Here is a 12,691-nt window from a genome sequence, read left to right as displayed (position 1 = left end):
TAGAATAAACCTTAATCATTTACCAGATACTCACCAATTAACCAGCTGCTTCTCCTGTAGCATAGCAAGAATCAATTCCTGGAGACTGAAAAAGGTTAGGCAAAAGCCATCAAACACCTCTTTCCTTCCTTCGCTTAACTCCCTGAAGCGCTCAACTCCAGCACTCTATTGTAAGTCGCACTAAGTTGGGTACTTATATATGCTCCTAACACAAAAGGCCTAGCTGAGTGATTCAGTGAGGATCCAGCTTCAGCTGCATCTTAATTAAGCTGTTGTTTCACTGTTTCCTTGAAAAAAAAACCCAATTAAGGTTGGCAACCACAGAATTTAAACTATAGATTTTCAGTTTAATGCCAACTACAAACTAAATTAGCTTTGTACAAATAAAAAGGTAGACTTTCTTACCCAACAACTGCATGCACTCAGTCCTTTGGTTTAGTAAAAGGGAAATCGTGTTTAACCAATTTATCGGAGTTCTTTGAAGGAGTCATGTGTGCTGTGGCTAAAGGGGAACCAGTGAATGTACTCTACTTATATTTCCAGAAGGCATTTGATAAAGTGCCATGTCAAGATTATTGCAGAAAATAAAAGCTCATGGTGTAGGGGGTAACATATTGACATGGATAGAAGATTGGCTGGCTAATAGGAAGCAGAGAGTTGGCATAAATGGATGGATCTTTTTCGGGTTGGCAGGATGTGATGAGGGTGTGCCACAGGGATCAGTGCTGGGGCCTCAACTTTGTTCAATTTATATCAATGACTTGGATGAAGGGACCAAAGGAATGGTGGCTAAATTTACTGAGGACACAAAGTTAGGCAGGAAAGTGATTTGTGAAGAGGAGGCTACAAAGTGACGTAGATTGGTTAAGTGAGTGGGCAAAGATCTGGCAAATGGAGTCTTAATGTGGGTAAATGTGAAATTGTCCATTTTGGCAGGAAGCATAAAAGATGGTGAGAGATTGCAGAACTCAGATTTAGTGGATCTGGGTGTCCTAGTTCATGAATCACAAAAGGTTAGTGTGCAGGTACAGCAGTTAATTAGGAAAGGTAATAGAATGTTATCGTTTATTGTGAGGGGAATTGATTACAAAAGTAGGGAGGTTATACTTCAGTTGTACAGGGCATTGGTGAGAACACATCGGGAGTACTGTGTACAGCACTGGTATCCTTATTTAAAGAAATATGTAAATGTGTTAGAAGCAGTTCAGAGAAGGTTTGCTAGACTAATCCCGGGAATGGGCGGGTTGTCTTATGAGGAAAGGCTGGACAGGTTAGACTTGTATCCACTGCAGTTTAGAAGAGTAGGAGGCAACTTAATTGAAACCTTTAAGATCCTGAGGAGTCTTGACAGGGAGGATGTTTCCTCTTGTGGGAGAACCTGGTTAGCGGGGTGGGGAGGTGGGGGTCACTGTTTTAAAATAAGGGGTCGCTCACTTAAGACAGATGAGAATTTTTTTCTGAGAGTTGAGGGTCTTTGGAACTCTGCTTCCACCATCTTTTGAGGAAGAGAGTCTTTGAATATTATTAAGGCAGAGGTAGATAGATTCTTGATTAACAAGGGGGTGAAAGGTTGTTGGGGTTGAGGTTGCATTCAACCATGATCTTATTGAATGGCAGAGCAGGCTCAAGGGGCTGAGTGGCCTCCTACTGCTCCTAATTGGTATGTAAGAATGAATTGGCCATACAATATGTTGTGATGATTCCAAGAGCTCCAGTGGGGAACTTTCAAACATGTCCATGAAACGGGTATGACATTGCAGGTATCCATTCCTGTACCATGCAGAACCCTAGGACCTGTGTTGCATTATATTGAAGTTACAGCTTAGAAACTGTTCTGTTGCCAGTGCTGTTGTTCCATCTCAGTTGTCTCCTCCTCCCCTCTTTAACTTACCCTGATTTTATACTTCATGTTTATCTAGCTCCCCTTAAGTGCAGTGATGCTATTAGACCTCTTGTCAGCAAAGATTTAGGACAAGGTTCCCAGTCCCTCTACAGGAGTTGGTTTGCTTTTTTTGCTCTACAGTGGAGGTGCTGGGGTTATAAACCTCTGAACAATACACTGGGCTGACTCTTGTGTGTAAAAAAAACATGCAAAGTAAATACAGCTTCTGAGGTGGTCATGTTTTGATATGCAAATAGAAAGCAATTGAAGCAGCAAGAATTAACACAAGGGCTGAGGCAGGAATTTATATTAGGCAGGGATTGTACCCTATTGTCTTGTGTTTTACACTTCCTAGCTCACCTATGAGATACGTCACTTGCATCAAAAATAAACTAAGCATTTCCAGAGTTGTCTATGTCCCCACCAACACTACCCAAAACTTTAAACGCTGCACAAAATGTAATGTTCTATTTCTAATCTTAAATAAAAAGGACTCTGCCCTTACTTGCCGCTTCAGACAAAATCTCTTCTAGAAACCTAACAAATAAAGATTCTCATGATTGCTATGTGTGCCAGAGTTTTCTACTCTGATTCATATTCCATCATTGGTTAAAATAGTTTCCTCAACATACTCCTGTTAGGTTATGCTATCACTATCCATACTGAATTTTGTTGTATTTTTCTAGGTTGCTCAGATTTAGGCAGAATTTGATCAAAATTCTTAACCTTAACAGCCTTAACAAAATTGAAGTCAATGGAAAGCGGGTGGTGGGGTGGACACTCCACTGGTTGGCGTCATACCTAGCACAAAGGAAGATGATTGTGGTTGTTAGAAGTCAATCATCTCCGTCCCAAGACATCACTGAAGGAGTTCCTCAGGATAGTGTCCTAGGCCCAACCATTTTTAACTGTTTTATTGACCTTCCCTTAATCATAAGGTCAGAAGTGGGGATGTTTGTTGCAGAGAGTTCAGTACCTATAGCTCTTCAGAGAATGAAGTAGTCTGTATCTACATGCAGCAAGACTGTACAATATTCAGATTTTGGCTGCTATGTCGCAAAATGTCACTTGTCACGTAATTGCCAGGCAATAACCATCTTGGAATTCTGCGGTGATGAACTTGCTCCTGACTCCCCAAAGTCTGCCCACCACCGACAAGGTATAACTCAGGAGTGTGATGGAATACTCCCCACTTGCCTGGATGACTGCAGCTCCTACAACACTAGAAACTTGACACCATCCAGGACAAAGCAGCCCGCTTGATTGGCAGCACATCCACCATCTTAAACATTCACTCCCTCCACCGCTGATGCACAGTGGCAGCAGTGTGCACCATCTACAAATTGCACACAGCCACTTGCCAAACCTCCCATGACCTCTACCACCTTGAAGGACAAGGGCAGTAGACACGTGGGAACACCAACACTGCGAGTTCCCCTCCAGGCCACACGCCATCCTGACTTGGAAGTATCCGTGTCGAAATCTAACTTCTTGCTAATAACACTGTGGGTGTACCTACACCATTTGGACTGAAGCGGTTCAAGGAGGTGGCTCCCCACCACCTGCTCAAATGCAATTAAGCATGGGCAATAAATACTGGCCTTGCCAGTGACAATCCCACAGATGGATAAAAGCAAGCTGTTTGTGAAAAGTGAGCCACAGTTTCAAAGACAATAGACTAATGAAAGCTTTGTAACAATCCGTCTTTTGGCAGGGTTAGTCTCCCATCTGGCTGTCCAAAAAAGATGACGGCAACGCATTGAATGAGTAGAGAACGACTGTAGTCATTCTCTCCGTTATCAGATGCTTTTGGCAGTATATTCCTAATCTAATCAACAATGCAGAATTCATGTTGACAAAGCAATTGCTCATTCTACAAAACACTGCAGAACACAGCATGCATTGTACTCTTGTGGGTAATGTGATTGACTTGGCTCAGGATGAACATTTTCTGGAAATTTCACCTTTGCAGCGACTCTCCACAGCCAATGATGAGATTGTGGAAGTTTTGCTATCCAAACACCAGGTTCTGGGTGCACTGCGGTTTGTTCGAAGTGTTGGCAGCCATGACAATATATCAGCGCGCAAGTTTTTGGATGCAGCAAGGCAGACTGGAGATGCGATGCTATTCTACACCACCTTCAAATTTTTTGAGCAGAGGAATCAGCGGTTACGAGGAAGTTCACACTTTACACCAGGTAAGTACAAACCACTTCAGACATGTTGGCAGGAGAGGGAGAATAGTCCCACTACTGCAAAAAAAAAAGGTGGATTAATCACTCGACATTTCAAAAGGTTAGAATGGTGGTTTTCCCAAATGAATACTTCAGTATCAGTCTTAAATGAGCAGTAATTCACACAAAATTGTAAACTTCATTTATTTAAACACGACATATGAACGTAAGAAATAGGAGGATTAGGCCATTCGTCCCCTTGACCCTGCTGCACCATTCAGTATGATCATGGCAGATCTGATTGTGGCCTTAAGTCAGCCTAACCAAGATACCCTTTGACTCCCTTGTTAGTCAAGGCCTAAAAAAATATCCCTTGACCCTGCCTCCACCATCCTCTGGGAAAAGAATTACAAAGATTCATGAGAAAATTCTCCTCATCTCTGCCTTAAGTGGGAGACCCCGTATTTTCAAACTGTGTCCCAATTTCTAGACTCTCCCACAAGGGGAAACATCCTTTCAGCATCCTCCCTGTCAAGTCCCCTCAGCATCTTATATCTTTCAATAAGGTCACCTCTCATTCTAAACTCCATTGGGACCAACCTCCCCCCCGAACCCCACTATCAGTTGAGTGAACCTTCTCTGCACTGATAACATATTTATATCCTTAAATAAGGAGATCAAAACTGTACACTTCTTTAGGTCTGGTCTCACCAATGCCCTACAATTGTAGCAAAACATCCCTTATATATACACCATTCTCCTTGTAATAAGCATTCCGCTTGCCTTCCTAATCACTTGCTGTACCTGCACACTAACTTTTTGTAATTTATGGACCAGGACACACACATCCCTCTGTCCCTCAGAGTTCTGCAATCTCTCTCCATGTAAATAATATGCTGCTTTTCTAATCCTCCTCCCAGGGTGGACAAGTTCATTTTTTTTCCCACATTATACTCCATCTGCCAAATTTTTGCCCACTGACTCAACCTATCTGTATCCCTTTGCAGATTCCTTATCTTCACAGCTTACTTTCCTACCTATCTGTGCCTCATCAGCAAATTTAGCAACCATATATTTGTTCCCTTCATCCAAGTCATTGATATAAATTGAAAATAGTTGAGGCCCCAACATGGATCTCTGCGGCTCTTCACTCATCATCTTGCCAACACATTTCTGCCCACTGTCTCCTATTAGCTAACCTATCCTCTATCCAGGCTATGTCTCCCCTCCCCCTCCCCCCCGCCTCCTAATCAGGAGCTCTTATTTTGCATAGTAACTGATGTGCCACCTTGTCAAATACATCCACAGGATCCTTTATCCAGGTTGCTTGCTACTTCCTCAAAGAACTCCAATAAATTAGTCAAACATGATTTCCCTTTCACAAAACCATGTTGACTCTGCCTGATTGCATTGAGGTTTTCAAAGTGCCTTCTATAACCTCAATAGATTCCAGAATTTTCCCTATGGCAGGCCAGCTGGCCTGTAGTTTCCTGCTTTCTATCGCCCTCCTTTCTTGAATATAGGCATCACATTCATTATGATGGGACCTTTCCAGAATCTAGTGATTTTTGGAAAATTAAAACCAATGCATCTGCTGTCTCAGCAATCATTTCTTTTAAGACCCTAGGATGAAGTCCATCAGACCCCTAGGATTTGTCAGCTTTTAGTTCTAATAATTTTCAGTACCATTTCCCTGGTGATTGTAATGGTTTTAAGTTCCTCCCTCCCTTTCACCACCTCATTTACAGTTATTTGTATCCTCTACAGTGAAGACCGATGCAAAATCTGTTGAGTTCATCTGCCATTTCCTTATTTTGCATCATTAATTCCCAGACACACAGTTTAAAGAATCAACACTCACTTTTTTCAAATATGTCTAGAAACTCTTTCTACCAGCTTTCTCTTGTACTCTAACAGCTCTTTGTTATTCTTTGCTGTTCTTCATATTCTGTACAATCTTCTGACCTGCCTCATCTTTGCAGATTGTAATACCTTTAACTTCCTTAGTCACAGATGGTGCATCCTGGAGTTGTCTCGCTAGAATATATGGGTATTCTGAAATCCTTAAATGTCTGTCACTGCATCTCTACTGACTTATCCCTTAACTTAATCTCCCAGTTCATTTTATCTAGCTCTGTCTCATGCCCTCATAATTACCTTTTTTTAAATTTAAAACATTAGTCTTAGATCCAGTCCTCTCCCTCAAAATGAATGTAAAATTCAAACACATGCCCATTGCCTTCACTGAGTTTATTAATTAATCCTGTCTCATTGCACATTACTACAATAGCCTGCTCTCTGGTTGGCTCTAGAGCATGCTGTTCTAAGAAACTGACCCAAAACGTGAATTCCTCACCTAGGCTATCTATTTTATTTCAATTTGGACATATCAATGTAGATTGGAATCATCTATGATTATCACTGGATCTTTTCACAAACTCCCAATATTTCTTCCTGTCTACCCTGTCCTACAGGGTGGTTACTGCTAGGGAGCCTATAATCCATTTCCAATAACTTCTTACCTTCACAATTTCTCATTTTAACTCAAAGTGATTCCATATACTGATCTCCAGAACAGGTCATCTTTCTCTATTGTACTATCACAGATTTTTACAATGCAGAAGGAGCCATTTGGCCCATCAAGTCTGCACTGGCTTGCTGAGAGCATTCCACCTAGTCTCACACCCCTGCCTTATCCTTGTAACCTTGCACATACTCTTTTCAGGTAGCAAGCCAATTCCCTTTTGAATACCTCGATCAAAACTGCCTCCACTACCATATTCCCAAACCACCCTCTGGGTGAAAATAGTCTTTCCTCATCACATTTACTCCTTTTGCCAATTATTTTGAATCCGTGCCCTCTAGTTCTTGATGTTCTCTTGAATGGGAACAGTTTCCTACTATTTACCTTGTCCACACCCCTCAGGATCTTGAATACCTCTATCAAGTCTCCTCTCAGCCTTCTCTTCTCCAAGGAAAAAAAAGTCCCAACCTCTCCAATCTATCCTCATAGCTAGTTGTTTATCCCTGGAATCATTGTGAATCTCCTTTGTACTCTCTCCAGTACCTTCATGTCCTTCAAGTATGGCACCCAGAACTGGATACAGTACTCCAGATGAGGCCTAACTAGTGTCATACAAGTTCAACTTACTCTTGTACTCAATGTCCAAGATACTAAATGCTTTATTAATTGCTCTCTCAACATGCCCTGCCATCTTCAATGACCTATGTATGTATACAGAGGTCCCTCTGTTCCTGTACCTCCTGTAGAGGCTGTCTCTCCAGATCTTTCCTGCTAACACTAATTAATATTTGTCATTCTTAACTACCTCTCCCTTTTCCCTAGCTTCCTGAATATCATGTACCTTTGAACATTCAAATTCAAGGTTTTGATCATGTAGATTTTGTCAAATTTGTTAAGACTGCTATGTGCATCGAGCCTTTAGTTCTTTTTCCTATTTTATTTTTACAGTCCCTTCCTGCTACCCCCTGATCATTTTTTTTACTATCTTGCCTTCTCTAATTTATCACACTTCCTCTTTCCTCTCACTCCGTGTTCTGGCAAGTTGTATAACTGGGGTGGTAGAGATTTAAACTCTGGTCCCAGTGCCTCATGAACCTAAACCCATTTCTCCCACACATCAGATAGGAGAGTAAGTGTGTGGCTCCATTTGCTCAGGTAGTAATCTAGAGATTACCTTTGAGGTTCTACTTTAATTTAGCCCCTAGCTGCTCATGTCATTAGTAGCTACATGGGCCATAACCACTGGATCCTCTCCAGCCAACATGTTCTAAACCCCGGCACCAGGCAGGCAACACAGCCATCTAGACTCCTCTCAGTTGCAGATAATTGGCTACCCTACTATCACTACATTCCTCTTAACTCCCCATACTCTAATGGCTTCCTGTATCACGGTCAGTTTGCTCATCCATCCTGCAGCCCCTGCTTTCATCCATACAAGTTGCAAGAATCTCTCACCTGTTGGACAATTGCAGAGGCAAGGCTCCTTCACTGCCACCTTATCTGTCTCACTTGCAGTCACACCCTCCTGTCCCTGACCAAAATCAGAAGACCCTACCCTAAGGGCTGTGACTGCCCACTAACATTTTTATAGCTCAGCCTCCAGCTCTGACTGAACCAAAGTTCCTCCAACCACAGACAAGTTTGCTCTAGGTCTCACTTGCATCCAGGAGCTCCCACATCTTGCAGTTGCAAGATCATCTACCCTGCCATCTTAATTTTGTTAATTTATTAAAACCCCCACTACTTTAAGCTTTACTGCTTGTAAACTTTACTAATCAAACCTTACATAAAAGACAAAAGAGAACCCAGTTTCCCTGTGATGTCACTTATTCTCTCCAGATGCAGTCGGCTCAGACTCAGCTAGCCAGCTTTGAACTCTGAACTTGCCTCACGCTGGTTTCAATATAGAATATCAATATTGGGACCCAAATTCTACTTTGTTCTGGAAACATGGTCCCATCTGTCCTTCAAGATCCTATGGCACTATTCAATAGGTTTTTCCTTTAGTGGGTGTCACATTAGGTTGTAGCAGCCAAACAGTACAATGCTTCATAGCATTTCTCTTTTGCTTTTATACTATCTTCCCCCACCCCATAGTATGAAAAATGTAAAGTTGATCAATTAAAATGTTTTAGTAGGTTTCTATTAACGATTTGAAATCTAAACTGAGAGGAACTGGTTTAAAAGGTCTAGAGGCTGAGCTGAAATGTCACTGTTCATTCACCAATTACACATCTTTTGCTTTACCTTATGCAGCATTGTGACTTATTAATTCAAGTTTCAAAAGTACAAGACATTAACTAGATAGCTAAAAGTTGTACAGTAAAAATTAAATTTAGGTAGCAAAATGTTGAGTTTATGGCACCCCCCCCTCCCCCAATGTTTAGTTGTTGGGGGTTTGAGAGATTCCTAATGAAATTGCACTAGTACTACAATAATTCATTTTACCTTGAGTCTAATCCCAGGTCACATTCTTTACATTGTGGGTTGTTTTAATTTCAGGAGAGCACTGTGAAGAACATGTCACCCATTTCAAAAGCCTTTTTGGTGAACAAGCACTTCTGACACCGATGGCTGTATGAACTCAGGACTTGCACACAAAGCAATGCACCAGTTACTGAATGTCTAGAAACTTTTATTAATGTGCATATAAAAAGGACCATAAAAATTATCTACATGATTTTGGCATGTATTAAAAATATGTATTAGTGTCACTTCCCAGTGTCATTCTTCAACAGGTCAACTGGAAAGAGAAAATCTTGCATTCAGTTTTATAGATTCACTTTGACTGAACTACCAGTTAAGATATTACTAATCCAATAAAACTGGACAGTCCTTAAATAACTTGTGCTGTAGCAAACTAGCTGATTTCCAGGGTACAGAATGCCACAATTTCTGCATTAAAGTGCAAAATCCTTTGAATATCATCATTTAGGATGCATTAGTTAGTCTTTGATGCTGAAGTTCTTGGTCAATGTTGGTTTATTTCAACAGTCTCTCCTGTTCAGTGTTCTTGTAGAGGTTGTGCAGTGCAGAAACTTTTCCTTTGTTCAAGGGTGGTCCTAAATAAATTGAGTAAACAATTCAGACAGTATAAAATCTCCAACCTAAAATGTTCTAGAAATGGTTGAATTTAGATTATAAATTCTAGTTTGATTTGAGAAAACCAACAATGGCTAGAGTTGGTAACATGTATTATCAACTGGAGGACAAGGCTTGGGGTTGTGAGCATCTATCAAATTATTTCCCCACATCTTGCATATCTGTTCATGAAGTGGTCTAACTAACGCTAGAGCATAGCTGATTTTCAGCTGCTGTGAATGGGGTTTAATGTGACCTGCAATTTACTCATGGAAACTAGACTCATGTACAGGCTAGGTGCGATCAGGCAAATGTTCACTCTAATAGCGTATGTACATATGTAGAATAAGAACAATTCACCCCTTCTAACTGGTTCCAGTCTCCATAGCTTTAAATGGAGGAGATTCTCTCCAATTCTTATCCAGACATCTTTATTGGAAAAAAGAGATACTCAATCTGTTCATGAACCAGAACTCTTCCCTAGATGCTTCCCTTTGTTCTTAAAGTGTGGTTCTCAGAATTGGAGACATACTCCACTTGAGGCCAACCTAGTGTTATGCCCCCAACTATAAAGCCCAGGATCCTGTACACTAACCACTTTTAACCTGCCATGCACCTTCAATGATTTGTTTACATGTTGAAGGTCCTTCTGTTCATATATTTCCTTAATTCATACATTTTGGCAAGATTTAAGAGGTAGTATAAAATGAATCATTTCACATTTCTCTACATTGTGTCTGCCATTCCAGCCTGTTAATGTCTATCATTATCTTTAGTTCAATAGATGTCGAAGTTGTCATTTGCAACTGCATAGTTACCTATCTATTTCAGGAAATGACCCTAGTTTACATAAACTTTACTTATGCCAGCAACATTCTGCACAGGGCAAGATGCTGCACTTTAGCTTACATAAGTCTCAAGAATAGTGTTGAGAAAGGTGAATAGATAATTATTCATTAAGCTATGTTTTAAATGCTGTTAAGACCAGTGCAAGAATTTTCTCCTTTAACCAAAGTTAAAATGATCAGTGACAGCCAGATTGTTGTGCTACAACTTGAATCTTACCTATGTAACTTAGTAATACTGGAAGGAAAATGAGGCCATGAGCAGCTCCCAAAAGCACAATTGCCAAGTACATCCTGAAGTAGAAGATCTGGAAAATCTGGGATTTGGAAAATGCCAGGACCACAATACCTCCAAACTTAGTCAGTGTGATGCCACTAAATACCTAGGAGAAGAGGAGAAAATTGTGAAGTTCAGTTTGACAAGTGCTGGAACAGGACAGCTCCAGTACTTGGAGCTGCTGCCAATGTTGAAGATCCCATGGTGAGCCAAGCTAATCCTTACAGATTGACTGCAGCAGTTCAAGGCAGTGGCTCACCACTACTTTCTCAAGAACTGTTAGATAGGCAACAAATACTGGCCTTGCCAACACATCCATGAGGGGATTTTTAATTTATGCAAGATTAAGATTTCAGACAAATCCTCTTATTCTTAGGATGAAAGTTCCAAATGCAAATTCACTGAATTAAAGTTAAAAGTAATGTATCCTTGACAGATATCACATTAAATTTACTCACCGAACTACCCATATTTGCTAGTGCTTCCTCAGCACGCTGCACCCTGGTTTTCTTCAAACTGACAGAAAATGCACGAACAATATGGCTACAGAACTCAACCGAAATACCACAACACTACAAGGAAATAAAACGTCAATGTCAAATATCCATTCTATTGTCCCAGATTGTAAGACCAAGCCCAATATTTCTTCAGCTAACAAGATAGTGAGCATTCAAACTCTACTAGAAAATGTACTTAGTACTGAGAAACACCCATAATAAGTTTTCCACTCCTAAGATGGTGCGAATACAGAAGCCCAATGACTGACCAGAGTAGGCTAGAAGTGTGAAAGTTTGTTGAACTGCACATTAGAAACTGGTTGAAGAGGAGCAAAAACAGAGTGGAAAAAAAAGGTAAAAAAAAAAAAGCTTACACTTGCCCACACAAGTGCCGGCAAGATGAGTTACAGCAAGTTTACATATAGCATTCAATCTACCATGGCAGATAAGATTAAAGCAATAATAGTGGAGTACAAGATTCAGAATGCTGTATTATGACTCAATGGGATCAAGTACTTAAAAAAGCCATCAGCATGGATGATCAACTACTCAGAATTTAGTGTTAAAGATCACGACAAAAAAGAAGGTACTCTTGTTTCTGACAGCTGTCAGCTATTATTGAAGTTACTAGCTCCAGGCATTGGGAAAAGCCTGCAAGTTGAAAATGGCTTCATTTGGACATTTCACTCAAAATACTAAATAGCTTTTATCTGGAGCAGCTTGTAAATCAAGTAATCCACTTACCATAACCAGGTTTACTAATGAGACTGCATTAAGGCTGATGTTCCACAACCACATAACTCCAAACATGTTTGTGATTATCATAGAAATAGTGATGCAGACGATCACAGCAGACCAGACTTCACAGCCCAGCAGGATTGTAGTCACAACAAATACAGCTCCCAGTGACATGCAGATGTTGAAAATTGTGTCTTTCACAATGGTAAAGTATTGTTCATAAAATACATAAAACACACTGTAAACAAACAGAATAATCTAGTATTACTATGTGCCATTTGCTAAACAAGATTCCCAAGAGCATGGGCTGGAAATTTAAAGATGTAAGTAAACATGACAATTTCAGGCCAGAATAAAATACTCAAGGTTAAAAAACAGGAAAAACTGGAAGCACATTGAGACTTCAGTCATTCGGCACAAACAGTAGTTAACATTTCTGACAACTCAATTAAAAAAAAGTTAGATAATACAATAACATCACAAAACTCTTTTGTTAGGGAGGGTGGACAGGTGCTAAAATACAAGGGAGTGGAGCCCTGGCAAAGTTAGGTTACTCAATAATACAGAATCTAGCCCAACTGGTCTATTCAAGAAGTCTCCTCCCCTTTATTCAATACTAAGCCTACATCTCCCTGATGTTTCTCTGCCTATATCCAACAATTTTCCCCTCCTC

At 40.5% G+C, this 12,691-nt stretch overlaps 2 protein-coding genes across 5 annotated transcripts in view; one reads left to right on the top strand and one right to left on the bottom strand.

Moving 5' to 3' along the window:
* Nucleotides 1–9,294, top strand: part of rmc1 (regulator of MON1-CCZ1) — an 86,560-nt gene extending 77,266 nt beyond the window's left edge. Inside the window, exons 19-20 of one of the 2 annotated variants that reach the window (XM_041190489.1) lie at nt 3,855–4,080; nt 9,083–9,294. In XM_041190489.1, coding sequence (XP_041046423.1) covers nt 3,855–4,080; nt 9,083–9,162 — 306 coding nt within the window. In that variant the 3' untranslated portion in view covers nt 9,163–9,294. Of the gene's footprint in view, nt 1–3,854; nt 4,081–9,082 lie in introns of those variants that run through there. The other variant, XR_005943363.1, reaches the window with a different exon arrangement.
* npc1 (Niemann-Pick disease, type C1) overlaps nt 9,199–12,691 on the bottom strand; it is a 36,373-nt gene continuing 32,880 nt past the window's right edge. For all 3 annotated transcript variants that reach the window (XM_041190485.1, XM_041190488.1, XM_041190486.1), the window contains exons 22-25: nt 12,025–12,256; nt 11,242–11,355; nt 10,727–10,889; nt 9,199–9,642 (exon numbers count right to left, since the gene is read on the bottom strand). In XM_041190485.1, the coding sequence (XP_041046419.1) occupies nt 9,563–9,642; nt 10,727–10,889; nt 11,242–11,355; nt 12,025–12,256 (589 nt within the window). In that variant the 3' untranslated portion in view covers nt 9,199–9,562. The remainder of the gene's footprint in view (nt 9,643–10,726; nt 10,890–11,241; nt 11,356–12,024; nt 12,257–12,691) is intronic.

The sequence above is a fragment of the Carcharodon carcharias genome, chromosome 6 (genome assembly GCF_017639515.1).
Source record: "Carcharodon carcharias isolate sCarCar2 chromosome 6, sCarCar2.pri, whole genome shotgun sequence".
Lineage (NCBI taxonomy): Eukaryota > Metazoa > Chordata > Chondrichthyes > Lamniformes > Lamnidae > Carcharodon > Carcharodon carcharias.
The sequence above is the reverse complement of the archived record's forward strand: the minus strand, read 5'-3'. Positions and strand labels throughout refer to the sequence as shown.